The sequence below is a fragment of the Microcebus murinus genome, chromosome 17 (assembly GCF_040939455.1).
Source record: "Microcebus murinus isolate Inina chromosome 17, M.murinus_Inina_mat1.0, whole genome shotgun sequence".
NCBI lineage: Eukaryota > Metazoa > Chordata > Mammalia > Primates > Cheirogaleidae > Microcebus > Microcebus murinus.
In genome coordinates, this window is record NC_134120.1 from 23,414,714 (window position 1) to 23,441,673 (window position 26,960).

The 26,960-nt window shown below is 50.9% G+C and overlaps 1 protein-coding gene across 2 annotated transcripts in view; it reads left to right on the forward strand.

The window, feature by feature from the left end:
* SMAD7 (SMAD family member 7) overlaps window positions 1–14,363 on the forward strand; it is a 28,599-nt gene extending 14,236 nt beyond the window's left edge. For both annotated transcript variants that reach the window (XM_012769898.2, XM_012769899.2), the window contains exon 4: window positions 12,263–14,363. In XM_012769898.2, coding sequence (XP_012625352.1) covers window positions 12,263–12,801 — 539 coding nt within the window. In that variant the 3' untranslated portion in view covers window positions 12,802–14,363. The remainder of the gene's footprint in view (window positions 1–12,262) is intronic.
* Window positions 14,364–26,960: the final 12,597 nt, after the last annotated feature.

The following is a 26,960-nucleotide window of genomic DNA, read 5'->3' on the forward strand; positions in this document are numbered from 1 at the left end:
CCTCTGCTTCCCCGTGGGGTCACCTTGGGGATCTGGGCCACCAGCTCAGTGCCTGTGGAAGCTGCCCTCGCAGATCCAATATCTGCTGTAGAGAGAGAACCAGGCTCTTGATGAAGCCAGCTCTTAAAGGTGTGGAAAATGACAGTATATTTATATTCTAAGATGGGGCTGTTTTGTGGCAGGGATGGGCACTGGCTGGGAAAAGGAGCTTTCGATGCAGCGTAGAACAGTTATTTAAAACAGGGTGATAACTTTCACCTTGTACGTTAACAGGAAATATTGGGACAAGACAGGAAATTGCATCATCCCTTTTTTGAGAAGAACTCCAGAAAAAAGTTGTTCATGGAAGGTAGTGGCTGAGAAACAGCTAGCCTGTTTTTTCTTTTTTTCTTTTCTTCATTTCCACTCCCACGAGAACTTTTAGGCCATTTTCTTTAAGAAAGAGGCTGTTTGTGAACTTTATGTTATTTTTATTATTTAAAAAAATATTTTACCAGCAGGGTCACCTTCAGTTGAAATGTTAACTGCAGCCTTATTTCCCAGTTTACTAAAGAATCTTTCATGACTTTTTCAGCTTCCTTCCCCAAATGGTGGGGCCAAGCAGCTCTTGGCTGGAAGCTAATTTTGGTTTGGCTGCGTAGTCCTTAACACTGCGCCCCACCCAGTGTCATTAGCTCAGTTTTAACTTGCAAAAAAAAAAAAAAAAGATTGTATGCTTTTGGTAGGGGGTAGGCAGGAATTACTCATGCCCCTGGCCTTTTCACCCCTGCTGCCGCCCTCCCCTAACGCAGGTGCCTGGCGTTTGGCTGCTTGAAACTCACAGCTGCCTTGGTTTTCAAGCCACTCTGTCTCCCTCCACCCCACCAGGGGTTCCTTAATTTTCCCGAGACTGTTTCCGGGGTGCTAGTGAGGAGTGGAGACGACGCGGCCCCAGAGCTGCCCTGGCCCAGCCGCGTCCAGTGACCACGCTGAGCCTCCGAGGGAGGAGGGAGGGGTAGCGCGGCCCACCTTTACCCCAGCATCTCGCAGAATAGGGGCTTGCCCCCACCCCTCAGGGGGGTGGAGAAGAAGGGCCACTCCCCTTTACTCGTCCCTGGGTTTCCAAGTCCCCCTCTTTGGCGATGTCATTGTTCTCATGACACGGGACACGGGACGGTGCCCTGACCCGTGCTGCCGAGGAGCCATCTTCAGGGTGAAGACCAGAAAGAAAGAGACCTGTGTCTGGCTGGCGTCCTCTCTGCCCGCCCCCCCCCCCCCCAGCTTTTTCCCTTAGCGTGCTTTGTTTTGTTTTCATAACACAACAAGGGCCCTGGGGTGTGTAAAAGCATTGTTGAACACTTGGTGAGGGTAACTTGTCCAAACAGAGCAGGACGCCAAAGCAGAATGCTGTGGGCAGGTGGTGTGCCCACAGAGGTTGGCGGGCCGGCGCCTGCCTTGGAAACACCTCTCGGTGGCATCCAGCCCAGGCACCTAGCCCAGGACAGGGGCTTCTCTCGTCCCACCTCCACAGGGAGTGCACAAGAGGGCTTGGAAGGCACGCTCCCCTCTCGGGTGTGAAGCTGGGTGGGCCAGCTGCCCTGGAAGATGCAGCGTGTCCCTGCAGCTTGATCATTTAGTAGATAAAAGTATGGAGCACCTACTATGTGCCAGGCTCTGTGCTGCATGGCGGAGCAGTTCCTGGGCCTCGATGGAATTAAGGTCGGCAGATGGAGTGGAGGGGGTGGGTTTGAACAGGAGTTGCCCCCATCCGGGGGCAGGCAAGGGCAGTTTCTGCAGGACAGGGGGAGCCTGGTTCCTGCATGGGGAGGTGTTGTGTGACTTGGAGGAGGTACTTTTGCTTCTGCTTTGATTATGTGGTCTGTTGGGAGTTGAGATAAAGCAAAGCTTGTGGATAAACAGAGGTCAGTCTCCGGGTTCTGGTTCCAGTCCCCTGTCTCCCCTCTCCATGTTGATGGTAGATAACAGCAGTAAGAACAGATCTGTGGTTATAATCCACCCTGCAGACCCGGGTAGTACCTGGGGGTGTAATGCTGAGTAGAAGTGACCAGCCCAGGCCCAGCTCCACAGCGAGGGGGTGGGGAAACATCTGGAATCACAGTATCTACTGTCTTGACAGCCAAAGGGGGAGCTGGATGTTTTTTAAAGCCCAGGAGTTTGACTTTCCTTTGTAACTGCCCAGGGCTTGGTTCTCCCAAAGACTATCTGGGGGAATGAAACTCTTGCATTTTAATTTTAAATCTGAAGGTCAAGCCCATTTCTGAGCCCCCCTGGCCGCCTGGGGTTCTAAGATGCAATTACCAGGGTGTTTCATTTTTATGCTCATCCTGCCCTGGCTTCTCCCCCGGGGCCAACTGATGGCTCCCAGCCCCGTGGAGTTCACTAATTTAATTACTCTCTTGCTCCTCTGAGGAGCCCCACCAGGAAGAAAGGGCCAGGAGAGCTGGTTTTGCTTGGGGTTTGATCCCGGGGCACAGAGGGAAGAACTGGTCTCAACCCCAATTTCATCCTGCAAAGTTGGGAGTTTCTGCCTCTCAGCCAGGAGAGGACACAGGTAACCAGGACTGTTGGTGGCTCCTGTGCTTGCTCGTTTCTGTGTTGCCTTTTTACTTTTTGATCTGGGACCATCGCTCAATAGGAACAAAAACAAGACACCAAGATGTGACTTGTTGGCATACTTGCCCAGTTGGCTCCCTGGGAGGTTAAGTGGTGGTCGGTCCCCAGGGCCTTTCCTGCCGTCCCTTGAGTCCCTCACTTCTAGTTGCCTAGGCCAAGGGAGGGTCACCACGCTCTGCCAGCGCTGCCTCTCCGTCGCTGATCAGTAACCAAGAGAGAAAAACAAAAGGTTGAGCTGTCACTGTGGTCTGGGTGCACAGTGCACAGCTCCTAAAAATAGACGGCCCGGCTCCAGCTCAGTGGGGCAAGATGAACGCCCGCTGGGGGGTATTTCCTGGGGAAGAGCCCCCGGAGTGTGGGGCCTGCAAAGACTGAACACCTCCCCACCCCAGGGTTTGCAGGATGCCACGTCACACTGGAGGGTGAGCATCCTTCAGGCTTCTGTCCCTGGAGCTGGCCTGTCCCTCCACTGAGGGTGGGGTCTCGGCCACCAGCTGGTCTCATGGCCTTGCAGGAGCCACCATTTTTGAATTCTGGGCCTCAGTGTTCTCATCTGTAAAATAAGGGCTTGGACTCGGCTGCCAAGTCCCTTCTGCGATTTGTGATCTTTGCAAAGTTCTTGGATTTGAGGGAGTGAGGGAATGAGGTCCCTATTGCTGAGGTGGTAGGGGTATGGGGTAGCCAATGGCCTCTTCCGTTGTAAAGTAAAATGATTAATAGTTCTTCATGGTGCATGGCTTGCAGGCTTTTCCAAGAATTGAGTGAAAGCTGAGGACTCTTTCCCCAGAAAAATGCATATACAATTTGTATACATTTCTAGAGGTCTATAGCCTTGCTGAAGCCCACCTCACCCATGGAATCCCCAGTTCAGAAACCCTGTACTCAGGAGAGCAGATTTATGGGGGCAGGCAGCGGAACATTAAAAGACTGGAGCCTTCTTTCCCTTTCCTTTTCCTTTTCCTTTTCCTTTTCCTTTTCCTTTTCCTTTTCCTTTTCCTTTTTCTCTTTTCTTTTCTTTTCTTTTCTTTTCTTTTCTTTTCTTTTCTTTTCTTTTCTTTTCTTTTCTTTCTTTTCGTGATAAATTAAGCATAACAAAAAGTCACCATATCACTAACTGTTAAGGGTACAGTTCTGTGGCATTAAGCACACTCATACAGTTGTGCTGTTATCACCACCATCCCTCTCCAGAACTTTTTCATCTTCCCAAACTGAAATTCTGCCCCATTAAACACTAACTTCTCCCCTCCCCACTCTGCTGGCCACCACCGTCCTACTTTCTGCCTGTAACTTTGGCTACTCGAGATACCTTATGCAGGTGGGCTCGTACAGCATCTGTCCTTCTGTGACTGGCTTATTTCACTTAGCAGAATGGCCTCAGGGTTCATCCAGTTGTAGCAGGCATCAGAATTTCCTTCCTTTTTAAGGCTGAATAATATTCCATTGTATGGATATTCCACAGTTTGCGGATTCATTCATCACTCCATGCACATTTGGGCTGCTGCTGCGTTGTTGGCTCTTGTGATTAATGCTGCTGCGAACATGGGTGTACAAGTGATCTCTGGGAGTCTTTGTTTTCAGTTCTTCAGGGTGTATACCCAGAAGTGGAATTGCTGGATCAGATGGTAATTCTGTGTTTAATTTTTTGAGGCACTGCCAACAGCAGAGCCTTCTGGCCTTGTGTGTCTGCACAGACTGATCACATGGGCGGGGGAGCCCTACCCACTTGGAGTGGGCTTGAGTGAGTCCTAGGGCAGAGGGAGTGAGAGAAGCGTGGAAGGGGACAGAGTTTTGTCCCTGTGCCGTGGGGGTAGCCCCGGGGCGCTGCAGTAGCACCAGGCAGATTGGAGCCCACGTCTGTGCAAGGCCCGGAATACTCTGAAGTATGGGCACACGGTGCAGAACATCCAGCCGTATGTGTTGGACTCTGGGGCCTTGTGACCACAGCCCTGGGGAGGGGCGGGGAGGAGAGGCAGAGGGAGGGCGGGCTCAGGTCTAGGAGGGCCCGGGTGCTTTGGGGGTGAAAGGGCTGGGATGGCTGAACAGTGAGTGTGTGTGCAAGCGGGAGAGATTAGATTACAGAGGCAGACAGAAGTAATGATTAACTTTTCCAGTCTGCACACTGTCTCCAGGCTGGCGTACTGTTGTTTTTCCCTGTGAGTACAGTGCGGCCCTGGCCTGGCCAGGCCCTGGTATTGGGTTGTAAAGCGAGAGATGGAATGAGGGCTGGGAGTGCACGGGGAGGGGAGCCAGGGAGGGAGCTCGCTGCAGAGGGGGGAGGCTTTTCCATCAGATCCCTCGTTGGAATTTATTGGCCAGAATGCAGTAAATGTTCAAAATGCCATCCCATCCAACAGTTTTCATAATTGTTATGGAACAAGGGGAGCTGGGGGAGGGGGAGGCATGAAAAGGACTTTTGTTCCTCACTGTATTTTTCCACGTCTTCGGACGGTTTTCCTACCCTCTAGAAAAACTGGAGTTTAGCTGGACCTGCAGGGGACGGGGTAGGGCTGGGCCAGCCTGCCTTTGGGTCCTGTAATACCTTTCAGGGATTGGGGGTCCTTGTAGCCTGGAGCTTTATTAAAATGAGGCCCACAGCAAAAGCAGCTCAGTTTCATGCACACATAGAGCCCCCAGACTTGGAAAACCAGGCAAAACCGTCCTGTACTTTGGAGTTTTTGTCCTTTTGGAAAATTGGCTTGTGATGCATCTGTTTGTATTAAGATTTTTGTCAAGCTTTAATATGTAGCCAACATAGTTACAAATGGTCAATAAAAAGAAGAAAAAAAGGGACCTTTTGGTGGTTTATGAGAAGGTTCTTTTGTTGTAGAGAGTGTGTGTGAAAGAGAAGGGAGAGAAAGAGAGAGAACCAGTGTTCAGTCTAGAGAGAATCAGTGTTCAGTACTGGCTCCCCAGCTGGGAATCCAGATAGGGAATTTGGGGGTCTCCAGCCTTTCAAGTCAGCAGATGGGTAGGTGGGTGAGGTTAGAATTTTGACTTAGATGTCCCTCTTTGGACACGGATGGATTTTCTGTTGCGTGGTTGACCCACCTCTTCTTGCCTTGTCTCTGGGGAGGTGGCCAGGGTCATTCCTAGAGAGAAGGCCAGGTAATCTGCTCAGATAATACTGTGCAGGTCTGGGTGCTCTATGTGTGCAAGTGTGTGAACCCCCTTTCAGAAGAGAGCTGCTGAGTTGTTTGGGGGTGACGTTGGGAACTTGGTTGGTGCATCATGGAGGGGAAGAGCCTGGAAATGAAACCTGAGAAATAATTAGGCTGAATGCACACTAAACAACAGGCAGAGAGGCCCATTTACTGTAAATATTATGAATGGAGCTGGCTGGGTTGGGAGTCCCCACCCTTCCTCTGGGCAGAGCTGGCCTCCTCAGAGGGCAGTGCCTGCAGGCGGCCGGGTACATGCTATAATTTGCATGGCTGAGCGCTGGGGCACAGGAAGCCGCGTCAGCCCGGCTGGCGAGACAGACGGGAGCTTTTGATTTGTGTAGCTTACCCCCCAACCCCCGCCGCCCTGTGCTACCCTCAGTTAACTTCTCTGATGACAAAAATACTGCTCTTAGAGGGACCCCTTGCCTGGGGGCTTCAGACTTGGACGCTTGGGAGGCTTTGGGAGGTGGGGGGGACCAGTTTAGGGAGCAGGGGGAGTACATTTTAGCTGTAGCAATTGACTATTCTTCATAATTTGTCTGCAAGGACAGTCACCAGTCAGTTTGTAGACCAGCAGGGTCTGCCAGCTCTGGAAGCTTGGGGGAGGGGTGGGAGGGCGGTGGTGGGGAGAAACTTGAGTGCACTTTAAAGTATGGTGGTGATGAGACCCTTTCTTAGGGACTCAGCCTCTTCCTGATGGTGATGAATGACAAGATAGAAAGTTTGTAAGTCTCTGAAATTAAAAAAAGAAGAAGTTGGTTTGGGGATGGTCGCTGCAAAACCTGACTCAAACCTCCTTTCCCTTTTGATTTTGTTTTGTTTTGTTTTATTGTTGCAAATTAAATGCAAAAATGTGCCCTGATCCTCAAAGTGGTTTCCTTACTCTCTGGAAGGCAGTAAAAATAAATGGAACCAGCGTTGTTTAATACTGATCGGGCACATTTGCGAATCACAGAGCACAGCCAGAGACCAGCCGGCCCGGAAGGGGGCCCGTTGGGGCCGTTTTCCCTCGTCCCCTTCGTTATTTATGGACAGGTCAGATTGCGACTTGGAGAGGGGGAGCCATTTGGCCAAGATCACAGAACAACTTGCTGGCGAAGACGCTGTTTCACTCCTCACTTCTTGCTGCGAGGGAGCTAGCCCGTCCTCAGCTCTGAAAGCGGACACGGCTTTTCCAGAGTGTGTTTGAGAGGCTGCTGAGTTTCCCCTCGAGGCTGTAGAGAGGCCCACTGGGGACTGGCGGCTCTAGAGGCCGGGGATGGCTCTAACTCACGCCAGGCAGTATTCTGGGCTTGAATCGCAGCTCTGCTCTTGGGCAAGTGACTTGTTCCTCGTTCTCCGCCTCTTTAAGATAGAGCATAATTGTACGCAACCTCAGAGGGTTGGCATGAGCCACTCAGAACAGCGCCTGTGTGTAATAAATGCTTATTAAGTGTAGACGTTGACCCCAAACTGTTCTCCTATGGGTTGCGGGGTGGAGGCCAAGGGGAAGATTGGTGGGAGTTTTCTGAGCAGTTGGAGAAGCCAGGAGTGGACCCTAAGAGATGAGACCAGCGTGTGCGCGGCACTCTCCCTGAGCTGGCCCCAGCCTCCATTACTTCACCATCAAGTCGTCACAGCAGCCTTAAGAGGCTGGCATTGGGAGACCCTGATTTGGGGATGAGCTGACGTCACCCGCTAAAGTAACATGGGAGTGGGCTGTCTGGCTCCATAGCTGGTCAGCTCACCTCTGAGCTGGGCATGGCTGGAACCCCCTAAGAGGCTGGGCCCAGGGACCTGGGAGAGCACCCTGGCCTTTGAAGGAGACCCTGGGGCACCCCCTGCACCCCGCCCCCGCCCCCTGTCCGGCCACCTCACCTCAACGGAGATGTTGCAAAGCTTGGGAAAAAAACCCCCAAGTTTCTCAGTTCAGCCAAAATTCATTTTCTGATCCATTGGGGTAAGGACCATGGGCTGGTGGGGTATGAGCCGCTCCAAACCCCAGAGCTGTCTGTGCTTCCTTGCAAGCTGGGGGTACCCTGGGGTCCTATTTCCGGGTCCTGGGTGAAGTGGTAAGCTTGGCGGATTAGAGCCGACCCCGGAACCCAAAGTGAGCCCAAACACTGCAGCAAGTTTTACGTGTTGGCTTAATTTTTTTTTTGGTATTTGCCTCTTGACAGCAAGAGACCAATGAGGGTCCTCATGGACTGTCATGGTTTGGGTGAAAGCAGAGGGGACGAATTAGCACTGAGCCCTCTTATCTCGGTCCTTGTCCCTGAAGTGGCCGATCAATCTCGGAACAGGGTGGGGAGCAGAGGACGGGTGCTGTTAACCTTTGAGATGTCTGATGCAGAGGGAAGGACGGGATGAAGCAACCGTCGGTGGCGCCTGGGTCCCGAGGAGGGAGGACCCTGGACCTGCCTCTGGCGGGCGCGGCGTGGCGATGTTTGCGTTCCGGGGTTGCCGGGTGCAGGCCTCCTGTGTCCACATTTCTGCCCTGCGTTTGGCCCAGACCGGCGTGGAGAGCCAGTGGGAGGCAGGCTTCCTTGCTCCCGACTTCTCTGTCCTTAGCCTTCTGCTTCGTGGGACCACCGGGCAGGGGACTCGCAGGCCGGCGGCACCAGTGGCCTTTGCCAGAGACATGTGCCTGCCAGGATGAGAGTGGGCTGAGACCCTCCTCCGTCTTCCACTCCAGCCCCTGGTGCCCGCACAGTCGGGCACCTTCAGTGGACACAGCTGCTGTCTGTGGCTCTGTCTGTCCTGGCTTCGTTTCCTAAGCTCGTCCCTGTCCTGAAAGGTTCCAGTCTCGGGGACCCCCTCCCCACCAGCAGGTCCTCTGTGTGTGTGGACACGTGCGTGCCGGTGTTCTCAGCATCCCATGGCTGTTTCAGCTTCGCAAGCTGGAGATGGGAAATGGTACCACTGCGGCACCGAACTTGCTCTTTCCTCCCTCCACCCATTTTTCTTCTTCCTCACCCCCTTCCACCTTCAAATTAAAAATTTAAAAAGGGGGAAATTCCATGATAACCTAAAATGTGGCCTTGAGGTCTGGTCACCCTCTGCCATTGAGACCCAGGGTGTGAGATTCATTCATGAGCCTCTGGTCTCCTGGAAGGGTCTGTTCATTCATGCCCAGGGTAATTAAATAACTCTTTGTAGGAGGCAGCGAGCTCCTTGCTAAGTGGTCTTCCCCGGTGCAAACACAGGCCGAAATCCTCTCCCTTCTCAACACCCTCCCCCCTTTGCTTTTAAAGCGAAGATTTTATGCTTTAAGGGAAATGGGGAAGGGGAGGGGGGAGGAAAAACACCTTAAAGGAATTTTAGGCAGATTCAGCATTTTTCTGGTATTGCTCCAAAAATTCCCTGCACTGTAATAAAAAGAAAAAATTGTGAGCAGGCATCTGATTAGTGAGCTTTTTACAACACAGCTTTTCTTCTTGGATGCTTTAAAACGAACACATACAGTTTTAAAACAAGCCCCTGTACAGTTTTCTGGGGCGGGGGAGAAGTCGAAAGTACTGGAAAAGGTTACAAAGCCTTGAGGGAAATTAACAGGGGACTGAGAGTTTTGCCTTTGGAGGTCAAGTGTCAGCGGCAGTGATAAGAAGCCAACGTGGCCAGTTGCGCCTCCTCAGTCCCTCAGTCCTTGCAGCGACCGGGATGTCTCAGCCCCTCACCACATGCCTGGGAAGCCCCCCGGAGCAGAGCGTCCACACAGGCCTTTGTGGGGAGACTGTGGGCTGTGGGCCCGGTTCAGGGAACTGGGTTTCTCTGAAGATGATGCTGAATGTTTCCCAGAAATGAGCCCAAATGGCGGGGAATTGAGGTCACAGCGGGGAATCTCTGTGCTGGCCGTGTGGGACGTTATGCTGGGTCCCCCGAAGGCGTGACGTAAACACTAAGGTGTGTGTGACCGGGGCCTTCAGCGCTGCTGCACGGGATTTCTGGGGTGCTCGGGAAGAGCCCAGGCAGGAGCGAGGGGAGTGGAGCTGCTCTGTGGGGTGGGGAGCTGGGGGCGGCACGGGCCAGAGGAGCAGCAGGCAGGGTCTTCCTAAGTGGACTTCATGGGCCCTGTTCACACACAGGGACACCCACACACGGCGGCTTTTTCCAGGGGGTGTCTGGCAGCAAATTGCCGGGAGACCTGTGGGCTGCACAGATGAAAGGGAAACCTGCCTGGCGCTACCCCCCACCCCCCACTTGGGCCCAGCCCCCACCCAGCTTCCACTGTCCCCAGGGGTCTTCCTTGGCAGGCAAGGCCCCCACCCCTTGCCAGGCCTGGCACGGAGGTGGGGGGGGCAACTCGATCCCAGTCCCCCACCCCACCCGCACCCTCTCCTCCTCCCTGCACGCGGTGCCGGGTTTCAGAGGGGCCGGGCTGCATGAAACAAAGTATTGTGAGGCTCTGCCGAGGGTCTCCTGAGCCTCCCTCCCACCCTCCCTCCCAGCGATTCTCCTTGCCAGGCCAGGTTTGCTATCCTGAGTTGAGAGCTTCTTGTATTTCAAAACACCCTCCTTGCCCCAAAAGGGCAGATGCCGTGTGCCTCCGGAAGAGGGCTTTCTCCTTCCCGGCACACTTGCACACTAGAGCGTCACCCCCCCCCCCAACGTCTTTGGTGTGTCGCCTTCAGAGCTGAACTCTGGGCAGGAAAGTTCAAAGATTGCCAGCGCTCATGCGTTTATTAGCAGTTGATGGATACTTTGCAGAAACAAGTTAATGCCTGATGAGTCACCTTCTGCTCAGAGCCCTCGTCCCTCTCTTGTTTTCCATATGTTCCAGCGCGTGTGCACTAACACACACTCGCACAACACGCGCGTATACACGTACTGACATGGAGGACTCACAGTGGACTTCATAGTTTGGGGAGGGGTGGTTTCTGGTGGTTCGGCGAGGGAAAGGAAGGCGCCCTCCGCATCCCCATCTTGTGCAGGCGTGTGGGCAGGCCAGGCCAGTGGGGTGTCTGCGGGGAGCGGCGCTCAGGGTGTGTGTTGGTGGCTGCCGTGGCAGGTCGCAGTGTGCACATTCGTACAGACTTACTGTGCGCGGGCACCTCCGTCCGAGGCAGGCTGCCGGCCGGTTCCCAGGCCCTGACGCACCTGTGGAAGGTGGGATGAGTTGCTGGGCTGCACTGGTTACCCCACTGGGGCAGCAGGACACCAGGGGCCCCCCCAAGTCCCCTGCCCCCGGGACGGGGCAGCCCATCCTTATCGACTCTCTGAGCCCAGTTGCTCCAAAAACACAAAGGCCAAACTGAAATACTTCTCACACTCACCCCCACCTTCGTGCCCCAGCCCCCCCAGAGTGAGAAGCTGGGCCTCAGGGAGGGAGGGGATGGCCGCTGGCTGATCTGGGGCTCTTCCCCTCTGCTTTTGCCCTCGCCTTTCCCCGTTTTTGTTAACAAATACAAGACTTCCGGTCTCCACCCTGCCGCCACAAACCACAGCGTTCCTGCAGTCTGGCTGGGCTGGGGAGATTTATGGCCCCAGTCTGAGGCCTGCCCACTGGCTCCAGCTTAAGGAGGAGTCGGAATGCCAGCCGCCGGGGCTCCCTTCTCCTCCGTGGGATCCCCTTATTTAGGGAAATCACCTTACCAGAGTCACCCCAATGTCCCGGGCTGCCTGCGGGAAGAGCCATGGTGTAGGAAAGTAGGGTGGGACATGCAGGGCAAGGGGGAGGGCAGGGCTCCAGATGCTTCTGTGGAAGGAAGGGGGAGAGGGGGTCACTGCTGGGGTTGGGGGTGCTGGCAGAGAAGGGGGCCAGAGCGTCAAGGGTGGTCATGTCCATTCTAGACACATCATCTTCTGTCCAGGTTGCAGGGAGCTTTGTTAAGGTAGTCTGGGCTAATACCGATCTGCGTGTTGGGATTTGGCATTGGACATGAATTCACCCTTTGTGTACAGAGCTGCTGCTGACACACAGAGTTGTTTTTCTATTAGGAAGATAGATGTTTTTGTCCCAAACCACCCTCCTTTTGATTTTTACCACATAGAGGTCCCTTATGACCAAGGCACTAATTTGGGAGCTGGATGACGAGCACCTGGGGACCGTCGAGTAGGTGGTCCTGGAGTCTGGACACCTTGGTGCGTCCTTACCTGGCACCTGAACAACAGCTTTCTGGGTCCTGGTTTTCTCGTCAGATTGTCAAGGGGCTGGAGGGGCGGTTCCATCCAGTTGAAAGATCTAGACCACTGTCGAGGCCATTTCTAGCCCTAAAACTGAGACCAGCCAAGTTACTGAGGGTCCCCTGGTGCTCTGCAGGGATGGGGCTTCTTTGGCCAGGTGGGCACAGGTGCTGGCATACTGGATTCCCTACAGGGTGGACGGTGCATCTGCTGGGAGTCCCATGCATCACCCCTGTTCCGCACTGGGAGATGACCCTGGTTACGGGTGTGTGTTTTGGAGTCAGACGCGCTGTCATTCGGCTACGAGGTCCTTGGGGGGTGTGTGTCTCGATTCCAGGAATCGCCATTCCATCCCCACCAACCGTGTCTGCCATTTTGTTTTCCAGATTCCCAACTTCTTCTGGAGCCTGGGGATCGGTCACACTGGTGCGTGGTGGCATACTGGGAGGAGAAGACGAGAGTGGGGAGGCTCTACTGTGTCCAGGAGCCCTCCCTGGATATCTTCTATGATCTACCTCAGGGGAATGGCTTTTGCCTTGGACAGCTCAATTCGGACAACAAGAGTCAGCTGGTGCAGAAAGTGCGGAGCAAGATCGGCTGTGGCATCCAGCTGACGCGGGAGGTGGACGGGGTGTGGGTGTACAACCGCAGCAGTTACCCCATCTTCATCAAGTCCGCCACACTGGACAACCCGGACTCCAGGACGCTGTTGGTACACAAGGTGTTCCCCGGTTTCTCCATCAAGGCTTTCGACTACGAGAAGGCGTACAGCCTGCAGCGGCCCAACGACCACGAGTTCATGCAGCAGCCGTGGACTGGCTTCACCGTGCAGATCAGCTTCGTGAAGGGCTGGGGCCAGTGCTACACCCGCCAGTTCATCAGCAGCTGCCCGTGCTGGCTGGAGGTCATCTTCAACAGCCGGTAGCCGCGTGGGGAGAGGACAGAGCGTGAGCCGAGCAGGCCACCATTCAAACTACTTTGCTGCTAATATTTTCCTCCTGAGTGCTTGCTTTTCATGCAAACTCTTTGGTCGTTTTTTTGTTGTTGTTTGTTTTGTTTTTTTCTTCTCGCCGTTCTTGTTTGTGTTCCGTTTTGTTTTGTTCTTTGAGAAATAGCTTATGAAATGAATTGTTGGGGTTTTTTGCCGGGGGTGGGTGGGTGGTAGGTGTGGTTGGCAGGACACCCCATAGGAAAAGGAGAAACAAAAAAATCAGAGCAGCACCAAACACAATGTGTGAATGGGAGCAGTCCCTGAACTTTTGGGTCATCATTTCACTTGTCAGGAGCGTGCGTGCGTGCGTGTGTGTGTGTGTGTGTGTGTGTGTGTGAGAGTGTGCACGCGTGTGCATGAACGACAGATGGGACAGACGATGAACTCTTTGTGTTTCTTACGGATGTCCCCGACTGAGAGGTTTGTGGTCCCACGCTGTGTCTCTCTTGCCCTTTGGACATGCTCAGTGGGGCAGAGGCAGTACCTGGGCAAGCTGGCCACGGGGGTCCCAGCAGCTGCCAGAAACACGGCTCTGCCCCCAGCCTGGGGAAGCCCCCCGCCCCGCCGCTCCCCTCCCAGGACACGGGCCTATCCACAGGCTTCTGAGCAGCAAGCCTGCTAGCAGCTGAAGCAGAACCAATCGTTCTCATCCTCGTCTTACTCCCCGCCTGCCACCCCCCCCCCCCCCCGCCATTGTAGCGTGTTTCTTTTTTGGCCATCTGCTCCTGGATCTCTCTGAGATGGGCTTCCCGAGGGCTGCCGGGGCAGCCCCGGCACAGTATTGCTCACCCGGTGTCCTTTCAGGCCCTCAGCCTCTCCCCTGCCCCGGTTACATCAGGTTTTTCCCGTACTTAGAAAACCAGCTCAGCACTTCCCCCCCTCCCAGCCTGCGTGTTGAGCTCTGCCATCAGACCAGCAGCGGGGCCACCTCTGGGAGGGACATGCTTCGCAGTCCCCTTCCCTCCAAGAAGGATTTGGTCTGTCATAACCCAAGGTACCATCCTAGGCTGACACCTAACTCTTCTTTCATTTCTTCTACAACTCATACACTCGTATGATACTTAGACACTGTTCTTAGCTCAATGAGCATGTTTAGACTTTAACATAAGCTATTTTTCTAACTACAAAGGTTTAAATGAACAAGAGAAGCATTCTCATTGGAAATTTAGCATTGTAGTACTTTGAGAGAGAAAGGACTCCTGAAAAAAAAAACCTGAGATTTATTAAAGAAAAATGTATTTTATGTTATATATAAATATATTATTACTTGTAAATATAAAGACGTTTTATAAGCATCATTATTTATGTATTGTGCAATGTGTATAAACAAGAAAAATAAAGAAAAGATGCACTTTGCTTTAATATAAATGCAAATAACAAAATGCCAAATTAAAAAAGATAAACACAAGATTGGTGTTTTTTTCTATGGGTGTTATCACCTAGCTGAATGTTTTTCTAAAGGAGTTTATGTTCCATTAAACGATTTTTAAAATGTATACTTGATTCCATGTTGTCCTCTAGCTCCTTATTCTGCTGCTTGGAGGGGAGTGGGAGGAGTGTTTATCTGAACTCAAATAGAGCTGGAGTCTTCCCAGCCCAGTGCTTGGTTGGGGAGGAGGGGGACCCAGGCCACAAAAGGGTGACACAGTACAGTCCTGGTCTTCAGGCAGCTGCTCTTTGTGATTCTGGAAAGACCTGTGGCTACCCAGACACCCCTGCTTGCTAGCCTGTTACCCTAGGGTGTAGCTGTCAGTGTCCTACATTTGCAACGGGGAGCAACCTACAGGAGCCCCGAGGGTGATAATTCAAAGCTTGTAGAACTGAGGAAAGGGAATTTCATCTAGGGTGATTGGGAAGGAAATGGGATTAGGGGACAGATGAAAAAATACAGCCCAACGAACCTGGGTCCATCTGTTTCTTGCTAACTCCTTGATTGGCATTAAATCCTGAACCTATTGCACCTCTCTCACGACAGACTGGATTCCAGGAGAGGATCCCTGGGGACTGAGGTCCTGGAGGAGTGATGAGGGAAGGGGTTGAATGTCAGTGGTATTCTGAGGGACGAAGCCACCCCTTGGTCCCTCCCAAGGACCATACTGGCCATTCAGAGAGCTAATAAACCAGAGAGGTCACGGAGTCAAAGTCCTACTCGGCAGCCTCCTTCCTTGTCTGCTGGAATTCTGCAGTGGCAGTTCCTTTACTAGTCCCCTTCCCCAGCCCTGCCCAGGTGGCACTTGCTGTCAATGTGCCTCTTTGGTGCTGTCCCTGCATCATCAACCTGGGGTTTCTGTGGATTGATCTGAACCACATTTTAGATTGAGGGCATCTTGCACAAGAAATGGGTCCAACTTGGGCACCAGAGGGCTGTGCAGGTGTCTATTTCAGGGGGGTTTTTGAATTTTGGGCTCCTTTTGAAGTGGGGGGGCAAGATTTTGGATATCAACCCTGTACAATTTCAGAAAAAACTGGAGGGCCAACGTCGGACTGCCAACTTTTTATTTTGCCAAGTGGCACACAGCACTTCAGCCTACTGGCACCACTGATTCATTAAAAGGAATGACAATACAACCGCGTAGCAAGAAATAATAATACGTGTTGATTTATGCTCCACAGCATTAATGCCAAGTGGTCATCTGGGCCAGCTTGTTCACATGAAGTGATGGGGAGCTCACCACTTCTCTAAGCAGCTTTTTGCTTTTTATCAGTTGAAATGAAACCCGCCTCCACGTAGTCTAGTTCTGTAACCCAGAATAAGTGTAAAATCCCATCTCTGGAAAACACCCAAGGAGGGTTCTAATTAACTCCAGGGTGGTAGTGGCGGAGGAGGGTGGGGAGGGGAGGTGTTAACATTAGGGAGCTGTCAAAGTCATTTTACTTTGCTCTAGCTTGCATTGGCATGCCAGGAAGCTCTTTAAGAATAATAATAGCTACCATTTACTGAATGCTTCCCTAGGTGCCAGGCACGATGTCTAGGCATTTGAGGGAATTAGCATTTAATCCTCACCGGGACCCTTTGCAAAAATGGAAGCTTTGAGAGGTTAAATGACTGGCCCAAGGTCACGAAGTAAGAGGTTGGCGAGATCAGGGTCTCGCTCTGGGTTGAGTGGTTCTTACTCCTTGGTCCATGCCCCGTAGAGATGTTTGTGTGATAGAATCCCATGTGGGCCACCACGATTCCCCCTGGCCCTGCAGCTTAAGCAAGGCCTCTGGATTTGGAGGCAAAAGCTGTGGCCTCTGGCAGAAAGAGGCTGGCGTTGGGGCGTGGGGCTGTGGATTCCGGCGGGGTGGCTGGCTCTGGGTGAGTGGGGAGAGAGGAGTGCTCAGAAGAAGTCTGGCATCTGCTGGTAACTGACATTTCCGTCTCCTTGCCAGACAGCTCGTCACCTACAGCCACCACTTGTGCACCTGTGATGTGCCCAGGCCTGGACCGCAGGTGGCCTGGAGGAAACACGCACCCAGTCTGTGCCTTCGAGTGACGCTGGAGGACAAGATGCCCACACTGAGATGCCGGTACCACGAGCACTCAGGACGAGGCTTGGTGCTTGCAGAGGAGGTGGGACTTTCAGCGTAGGTGGCATTTATACCGAGGAGGTGGGAAGGTGGGGGAGAAGGTGTCCCATTGATAGGAAGTGTTCCTGCCTCCTGCTTCCCCTGTTTCCTTACTGCCTCAGTTCACCCCTCAAATGTCAGGGCATCCTATCGAATTCTATCTTGGACTGACTTCTCAGGCTACGTCCTCTCCCTGGGCAGCAGCGTCACTCTGGTGGCCACATCTCTCTTCCCCTGTGGATGCCTCGGTCGCCCCAACCAGAAACCTGGATCGTCCCATCTCCCTTGGCCCCCTCCCCCAACACGTAATAATAAACCAAATCCCATCCACCCTGCCTCATCCGATCAATAATGACAAAATGCAAATATCTGCACATAGGTTCTTTTTCTCTACCCTCACTGGTATGACTTGGTTCAGGGCCTGCTAGCCTCTCTTGGGTCTTCCTCCCTCCAGTTTGGGGGCCCCTTCAGCAGCCGCCTCTGCCAGCCTCCCCCTGAGCCCCGACCCTGCACACGAAGAGACCGTGTGTTCCAGGCACGCAGGGCAACACGCAGTGCCGCGGACACGCCTTGCTTATACGCTCCCGTGGCAAGTGCTGTCCACCCACCTCAACTGGCCGTCTCCTCCTTGTAGCAGGATGCAATGCAGGCCACACCTCCTCCAGGAAGCCTCCCTGCTTTTAAAAATTTCTCCCCTAAAGTGAGATCGGTGGTGTAGGATTCTGTGTCTCCTACTGTACCACAAAGTCTTGGCACCCTGGGGTCCTAGCTGGAGCCTCAGTTAGGACCCCCTGCCCTACCAATTCCTGGCATGGTGCGCAGACAGGTCTGGTTCTATCAGTGAGTGAGCGAGAGGCAGCTTGGTGGGCTTCGCTTGAGCTGGGCCCATAATAATAATAATTAATAACAACAGAGCCAACGCTGACTGCTCTGACTCTGTGCTAGGCAGTTCCAATCACTTTACACTGGGATTGTCCCATATAATCCTTACAACCACCCCACAAGCAGATATCATTATTATCACCCCATGCTACAGAGAAGAAACAGTTCAAAGGATTGCCCACAGTCAGATTTCATCACCTCTGTGCTATCTAATCTCTCTGGGCAGGCCCGGGTCAAGAGGTGACTGGGTGGGGTGTATGTGTTTGCTAAAACAAGCTCTGGCTTGGAAGGGCCAAGCTGATCTGACTGCCGAGCACTAGAAACAACACCTGACATGTGTACGTGTCTATGCACACCGAGAGCCTGGCCCGGGTCATGCCACCCGTGTCCCACGCTGCAGAGGACGTGGTCAACCTTCCCTGCCTGGGGCCATGTGCCCAGGACCACCCACACACAGCCTCTGATGCAGGCTGGATTTGCACCCAAGACTTTAGCAAATGGCGACTTCCTGATGGGTCCTTTAAGCCCCAACACTCAGCCTGCAGAGGACTGTTTGTCAGTCTGTGTGCTCTCGGTGCACCCTCAGTGTGCTCCCGATTGTCACTGAGGGTGTGCTGGGGGCAGGTGGTGGTGGGGTCTGATGCACTCAGAAGCAGGGACGTGGTTCACAGTCATGGGTCTGGGAATCAGAAAGACCTGGGTTTGAGTACTCACTCAGGTTAGTGACAGCCTTTCTGAACCTCAGTTTCTGAAACATAAACAGGGCATTATACCTGCCTTATGGGGGCAAGATGGGGAATAGTGAGAAAATACATGCATAGAGCTGGCCATATGATAATTAGATTGAACCACGTGGGATTGCACATATCTGACCATGTTGATCTGCAAAAATGGCACTTCCATGTAGCTTTGCTTTTCTTTTGAGACAGAGTCTCACTCTGTTACCCCTGCTAGAGTGAAGTGGCATCATCGTAGCTCACAGCAACCTCAAAGTCCTAGGCTCAAGTGATCCTCCTGCCTCAGCCTCCCAAGTAGCTGGGACTACAGGCACTCGCCACTATGCCCGGCTAATTTTGCTATTTTTATAGATATAGGGCCTCACTCTTGCTCAGGCTGGTCTTGAACTCCTGGCCTCCAGCGATCCTCCTGCCTGGGCCTCCCAAAGTGCTAGGATTATAGGTATGAGCCTCCATGCCAGCCTAATATCATATAGTTTTATCAAGGGTCCCCAACATTTTCCCCCAGAGCTGCAGGCGAGGTGATGGAGCCCTCTGGGTGGCATGTCGTGCAGTAAGGGGGGGCTGAGAAAAGGCAGTCAAGTCAGTCCATGGATGGTGGGAGGTGGCCAGTATTGGGACACCCCTTTCTTGCTCAGAATGCCAGCAGACCGCTGAGCCCACACCAGGGCAGGAAGCAAAGGCCGTCAGCAGCCAGACTGGAGGGCTGGGGTGCCCTGGCCTCGGGAGGAGGGTGTGTGGGCCCAGGCCACTGCCTTTCTCTGTGGAGCCGGAGCCGGGAGGAGCCTGTAAAGTCCCTGGTTTCCTGGCGGCTCCGGAGCAAGAGGCCCGAACTGCCAGCTCAGCAGTTTTTCCCTAGCCAGAAGCGCCCCTCTCTCTTTCTGAAAGTAATGATTTTCTAAAAATGGATTCCCTCCCCTCCCCCAGCTGCAATTAATCTACTGAGCACAAAGTGGCCGTTGGAGGAGGCCCCTGGTGAGTTGAGACCAGTGCAAGGGCTTTGATTAATTCAGAGACGATTTACTGGCTGGGCTGGGGCCGAGGGGCTGGGCAGGGAGGCACTGCCCAGGTGGGGGCCAGGGTGGCCCATGGTGGGGCCCGTTTAGTGGCTATTGGAGCCACAGAGACCTAGGAGGGCTGGGAGCCTACACCTGCCTTCCTGGGAATTTGAGAGGCAAGGTCTGAGACCCCAGGTCCGGGGGCCTGCCAGGGACGTGTGTGCCTCGAGCCAGAGGAAGCTGATGTTCATCCTGGGACATCTTCCTGGAGCTGCCGTTTCAGTGGAAGTGTCACTTGAGAGATCGAATGCAATTGTGTCTGTCGTAAGACCAGCCCATGGATCTGACGAGGTAGAAAGCAGACTTGACCTAACTGTTGAGAAAAAACAAGATGCTTCAAGGACGGGTTGTTGCTCCTGGTAAATGCTTTAAGCAGTGACCCCAAGCTGCGGGCAGTTTCTCTTTTGCTGTGGGCACTTTGGTGGAAAAGTATGAGATGGAATCTATCCTTTGGATTTATGGAGGGGGCGGGGGCTGGGCTTGCGGAAGCCCTGGAGGCGGAAACAGAGTGTAGATGTGAGGGCTGCATTGAACCATAAAGGAAACAGATATTTCATAGACAGGCATAATGCATTAGTTCTCAATAGTGCAGCGAGCCCTTTCACGCTTTCTCCTGCTGATTCTGCATGGGAGCTCTGATTATCCCCATTTTAGAAGAAACTGAGGCTCAGAGAGATCCGTGACTTCCTGGAGTCACCCAGCCAAGAGGTGGCCAAGCCACAGCTGGCGGCACTCCTTAAGACTGACCCGGGGACTTGAACCCCCTTGCCTGCTTCTCATCTCCTATGTGGCATTCGAAGCCCCCCTCCTCCTCCCTCTTGGAACCACCCGTCTTCACAGCAGCAAGCTGCAGTTCCAGCCCAGCCAGTGCCTCTGGGCTTCCTCACTTCCAAGGAGAGACAGTCTCAGAGCAGAGCTCTGGCTCAGCCGAATGCACGGCTGGAACATGACAGCCTGCCCAGCACTTCTCCTCCTACCCGGCTCGCTCTTCATCACACCACTGTTTGGCAGTGTATCTATTCTATTATCTGCACGTGTGACATTTTACTATAGATCTGTTTGTTGGTTTGGCTATTGTCAGAGTCCCCTAGCAGAGTGTAAGCTCGGTGACAGCAGGGGCTTCAATCAGGTCCCTGCCATAACCCCAGTATCTAGACAAGTGCCCACCACGTAGAAGGTACGTGACAAATACTCCTTGGATGAATCAATGTTGAATGACTACTTCACTTTCCAACTAAAATATATAAATTCAGGTTCCAGGCGAATTCCTTTCTCCCCGGGAAAAGTGGATGTGTACTTACTTTATAAAACTTGTGAAAATAAAAAGTGCATTCTTGTATTTCTTTTTTTTCTTTTTTTTTTTTTTGAGACAGAGTCTCACTTTGTTGCTCAGGCTAGAGTGAGCGCCATGGCATCAGCCTAGCTCACAGCAACCTCAAACTCCTGGGCTCAAGCAATCCTCCTGCCTCAGCCTCCCGAGTAGCTGGGACTACAGGCATGCGCCACCATGCCCGGCTAATTTTTTCTCTATATATTAGTTGGCCAATTAATTTCTTTCTATTTATAGTAGAGACAGGGTCTCACTCTTGCTCAGGCTGGTTTCAAACTCCTGACCTCGAGCGATCCTCCCGCCTGGGCCTCCCAGAGAGCTAGGATTACAGGCTTGAGCCACTGCGCCCGGCCTGCATTCTTGTATTTGTTTTTCTCCGCAAGGCCGAATGTGAAACTCTACCTCTTGGGGTGTTGGTAACATTGACACCACCACCCCGATCATAATAATAACAACCACCAACATTTACCTGGGGCTCAGTCCCTGCCAGGCACTCTCTGCGAGGTACTGTTGTGTTGTCTTTAAGGTAAATGCTGTCATTAGCCCATTTTACAGGTGAAGGCATGGAGGCCCAGTGAGGCATTCACAGCGAGAGAGGGGTGGAGCTGAAGCCCTTGCTCTGAGCCCTCAGCCCCCAGGGGAGGATGGAGGTGCCGGGACCCCTGAGAGTGTAGTTTTCCCAGCGTCTGTTCCTCGAGGGTGAGATGCATGCTAAGGCCCAGGTCCCACCGAGGCAGCTCAGGACTCTGGGGTTTCTCTGCCGAGCGACTTGCTCTTCAGCCAGGCTGTCCCGTCCCGTCGGGGACTGTGATCTTTACTGCGTATGTGCGTCGTGTCATCAGCACCAAATCTTCCAATGTCACGCTGCAGCCAGGGAAATCACAGTGCCCGGGACACTTGTCCCAGAGGCCCTGCCCAGGGTAATTCCAGAGCAAGAGCGAATGCCGGGAAATAACAAGGAAGACAGAGTCGGGCTGCTGGCCTCAGGTAACGGAATGGCGGGGGATGGGGACGGTGGGGGCAGGGGGGGGGTCTTATTTCATTGACACAGGTTTTCTCTTGAATTGTAAAAATACCGAAAAACACACTATCATAGTAAAAATGATCCCTAAGCTCATCATTTAAAATCGTGCCTTCCAACTCCACTCCCCAGAGGTGATCACTGTGAACACCTTGGTACACCCCCTTTCGGAAGTGGGCCTCTGCTTCTGCATGAGCATGTACACGCTTTTCATGGAGTCATGTTCTAGATACTGCCTGCGACCTGCCATGTCACTTCATGATAGTCACAGATGTTTCTGGAGATTGTTCATTTTCACGGTTGTCTAGTAGCAGAGCTGAATTTAAATGCAAACATTCATTTAAAAGATACACCACTTAGTACTGAGTGTCGGTGAAAGTGTGGAGCAACTGGAACTCTCTGGTGCTAAAGGTCGGGGTGTGAACTGTTGTAACCATTATTAGAAAACTGTTTGGCAGTATCTACCAAAGCTAAAGACACTCATACCTGCATCAGAAATGCATACATCACTTGACCAACATTAAAAAAAAAAAAAAAGAAATGCATACATACATTCGCTGAAAGACATGTACGAGAATATTCATAGCAACGCTATTTGTAATAGCCCCAAACTGGAAACAACTCAAATGTCCATCATAAAAAGGATGGTTATTTATATAATACAGTGCACACCACGCAGCAATGACAACGAAACAACTGCAACTACACACAGCAACAGGGTGATTTTCACAAGCCTAATGTGCTAAAGCAGCCACATACAAAAAAGTCCACACTGTATGATTCCACTTATATGGAGTTCAAAATCAGGCAAAACAAATTGATGGTGTCGGATGTCTGGAAGGGCGCAAGGAATGAACTTCTAGGGGCTGATGCTGATCTGTTGCTTGATCTAGGGGCTGGTGAGATAGGCTGTACAGTTTGTGAAAATGGTCTGTGCACTTTTCTGTACCTGTGTTTACTTCAGTGAAAGTCTATTTTTTCTTTTTACCAACGGTGTCAATGGCATGCAACCCCCTCCAAAAACAACAGTCTTGATTCCCCTAGGTTTGCACCTTTTCTCTTTTCCTTCCAGCACCTAGTGAGCTGCACACGGGACAGTGCCTTCATTTACGATGTGACTCAGGGAGGGAATGAGAGTTGCACATTCTGATTTTGGTATCCTGGGGACCTTGTGGCCAGTCTCAGGGGAGGATTGAGGATGCACTGTCCCCGAGACTTACTTGGGGAGTCAGTGAGCAACAGGGTTGGGAGAGGAGGAGAGGGGAAGGAGGGGAAGAGTAATGCTGTTCTCATGACTGCTGAGCAGACTGACAAAGAGACTTGTGGATGGACAAGCGGACAGTTGGTGGCATTTCTGGGGCCGAGCTACTATTGCAACAACAATGCAACTGCTACCACTATACTAATAGCAGCTAACTTTTCTTGAGTGCTGATCTCGTGCCAAACGCTGTGCTAAGTGCTTTTTTTTGATACAGAGTCTCGTTTTGTTGCCCAGGCTAGAGTGAGTGCTGTGGCATCAGCCTAGCTCACAGCAACCTCAAACTCCTGGGCTCAAGAAATCCTGCTGCCGCAGCCTCCCAAGTAGCTGGGACTACAGGCATGCGCCACCATGCCCGGCTAATTTTTTTTGTTTTCTATATATATTAGTTGGCCAATTAATTTCTTTCCATTTATAGTAGAGACGGGGTCTCGCTCTTGCTCAGGCTGGTTTCGAACTCCTGACCTTGAGCGATCTGCCCGCCTCGGCCTCCCAGAGTGCTAGGATTACAGGCGTGAGCCACTGCACCCGGCCTGTGCTAAGTGCTTTACACTCATCACTCCTGTGAACCCCTTTAACACTGTGTAGTCATTAGTAGCCATTTGCACACTGGAGGCTTGCATACATGCAATAAGCCCCCTGACCATGATACCCCACAGGCCCCTGCTTAATACGGGTTGTTCAGTTGTTTATTTGAGGACCTACCATGTGCCTGTTGGGCACTGAGATATAAAAATGGATGTGAGACCGTCTATGGTGTCCGAGCAGGTTAATAACTGGGTGCTTCATCCAACCAATAGTCATTGTTTTAGTTCTTATTTTGGGGGTGATCAAAATAGGTGATCCATTTGTTTCGCTATTCACTTTTATCTCTTTAGCAAATGGTGTTCCCTATTTAAAAATTAGATACTATCCCAAGAATGGAAAAACAAGCACCAGATATATTCTCCAGCAAACTGGTATTAACTGAGTAGCACCTAAGTGGACACATAGGTGCTACAGTAATAGGGTATTGGGCAGGTGGGAGGGGGGAGGGGGGCGGGTATATATATACATACATAGTGAGTGAGATGTGCACCATCTGGGGGATGGTCATGATGGAGACTCAGACTTTTGGGGGGAGGGGGGGAAATGGGCATTTATTGAAACCTTAAAATCTGTACCCCCATAATATACCAAAATAAAAAAAATAATTAAAAAAAAATTAGATACTAAATTCACAAACACAAAGGAAAAAGAACTTTTTTAAAAAAACCACCCCTAGTCCCACCTATTACAGAGAACGTAAGGTGCGCAGCTCATTTCAGACTTTTCTTATCCATTCCTACGTGCTCACCACATAATGGGTGCTCACAAAAACTTGGTTGAATGAATATTTCAATTGTTATAAAAAGACACTATTGTGTGATTTTGGAAAGTGTTTCCTCCCTACCACATACACGCTTAACACTACAGTGAGAATGTGTTTCCGGGTCCACAAATACACAGCCACTTCTGATATCTTTGTTCATCATTGGGGGTGAATTTTGTGTGTGTGTGTCTTTTGTGAGTTTCTTGTTTATATCCTTTGTATTTTCTCTTGGTTTATTAGTCTTTGTTTCCTAATTAATTTTTTTTTTCAAAGTAATTCATACATGAAATTTAAGAAGTCAAGTACTGAAAGTCTTATAATAAAAAAACAGCAGTTCACTGTCCTTTCTATCCTTCCCTAAGTTCACTGCCCAGAAATAACCCTTTCAACGCTTCAAGCTTTTCACGTATCTGTTGAAAATGTAAAAAATAATACATATATTCATCATCAAACATTCAAAACATACTGAAGTGTGTTGAATAAAATGTTAAAACCGTTCTTAAATTTCTGCAATGCTTCTTTTCTGGGGTATTTTTTTTATTAGAAATGAGATTACAGTCATTTTCCCCCCCCCCCATCTGCAGTTTCACTTTCTACTCTTTCAGTTACCCACAGTCAACTATGCTCCAAAAATATTAAGTAGAGAATTCCAGAAATAAACAATGTATAAGTTTTTTGTTTGTTTGTTTGTTTTGAGCCAGAGTCTCACTCTGTTGCCTGGACTAGAGTGCCATGGCATCAGCCTAGCTCACAGCAACTTCAAACTCCTGGGCTCAAGCAATCCTCCTACCTCAGCCTCCCGAGTAACTGGGATTACAGGCATTCACCTCCATGCCTGGCGAATTTTTTCTATATATTTTTAGTTGGCCAATTAATTTCTTTCTATTTATAGTACAGACAGGGTCTCGCTCTTGCTCAGGCTGGTTTCGAACTCTTGACCTTGGGTGATCCTCCCGCCTCGGCCTCCCAGAGTGCTAGGATTATAGGCATGAGCCACCACGCCTGGCCAGCAATGTAATAATAAGTTTTAAATTGTAGATGTAATAAGTTTTAAATTGCATGTCATTCTGAGTAGCATGACGAAATCTCACACATGTCCCTGTGTCCAGTGTATCCACGCTGTGGACGCTCCCTGCCCGTCATCACTTTAGGAGCCACCTTGGTTAGCAGATTGACTGTAGAGGTATCACAGTGCTTGTGTTCAAGTAATCCTTATTTAATTTAACAATGGCCCAAAGCTCAAAAGTCATGATTTGGCATATTGGTTTTGTTTTGTTTTGTTTTTGTTTTTGTTTGAAACAGGGTCTGGCTCTGTTGCCCAAGCTGGAGTGCAGTGGTGCAATCAGAGCTCACTGCAGTTTCAAACTCCTGGGCTCAAGTGACCCTCCTGCCTTAGCCTCCTGAATAGCTGGGACTACAGGCATGAGCCACGCCTGGCCCTGGTATATTGTTTTAATTGTTCTGTTTTATTAGCAGTTACTACTGTTAATCTCTTAATGTGTCTAATTTATAAATTAGAATTGGCTGGGTGAGGTGGCTCACGCCCGTAATCCTAGCACTCTGGGAGGCCGAGGGGAGAGGATCGCTTGAGCTCAGGAGTTTGAGACCTGCCTGAGCAAGAGCGAGATGCGAGCTCTATTAAAAAATAAAAGAAGAGGGAAAGAAAATGAAATAAACTTTATCATAGGTATATATGGATAGGAAAAAATATAGTATATATAGGGTTCTGCACTATCTGCAAGTTCAGACATCCACTGAGGGTCTTGGAATATATCCCTCCAGGATAAGGGAGTACCATTGTATATTACTGTATTTCTAAATGATATTCTTAGTGTGATATTTCTTGATATACCTATTTTAGATATTGTCTAGTAACTTTCCAGTTGGAGATTAGCTCTCTTGAATCTTCACACTACTTCCTTTCTCATCAATAGTCAATACTTGAAAAAAAATACTTGCATTATTAGAACTATGCCAAATATTGTTCACTGTTGAGCCATGTAGTGTACTATGATTGCATCTATTTTTTTGCACAACTTTTTGGTATTCCTGGAGTTGACTTGCTTATGTTCTTTTCATTTGTTTAGAGTTCATCGTATTTTTTGCCATTGCTTTCTACACTCTCCCACCTCTCAATAGCTTTCCTCAAGGTTAAACCTATCAGATAATTTGTCAGTTAAACTTCCCCTGAAGTTTCCATCCTTCTGCTCTAATTTGGACAGGTTGTCTCATAGGCCTGATGCACAACAGTTACCCTGAAGCATACTTTTACCTCCCTATTGGGTTGGATCTCCTGTTACTTATATCCCATGATTTTACCTTTCTTGGTTCAGTTCCTCATTTTCTGCCAATTATCTTTAAATATTGTTGGTACCACATTTTCTTCCTTTTCCTCTCTCCCTCCCTTTCTCCCTCCCTTCCTTCTTTCTTCCCTCCCTCTCTCCCTGCATCCCTTCACCCTCCCTCCTTTCCCCCTCTTTCTCTTCCTCCTTTTCCTCCTTCTTTTTCTAAGCATGACCAAGGGCTTCATGGCAGAAGGAAAGTGAAGAAGGACCCACTGGTGGCTTCAGCATCTGCTCTGTTGTCTTAAGCAATTCCATCCTGGCTTTTGGAGTTGCTGAGTCTACTTGGCAAAACTAAAGACCTGCAAACAACTAGACCTCCCCATTCAGAAGGTTATTTAGGGGCCACCTGGTATTACCAGAACTTGACTCTTAGGGATTCACTCCCCACCCATTCATGCCTGAAACGACGCAGAGAACCCTCTGCAGAGGAGCACACCATCCTGTTGCTTTCTCAGTGAATTTGGTTCCATCGGGGACCCTGAACACTGAATCCAGCACCTTAAGAGCCACTTGCCCAAAAGCCAAGGCATCTTTTATCCATTCCTCTCTGCTCCTCCCCATG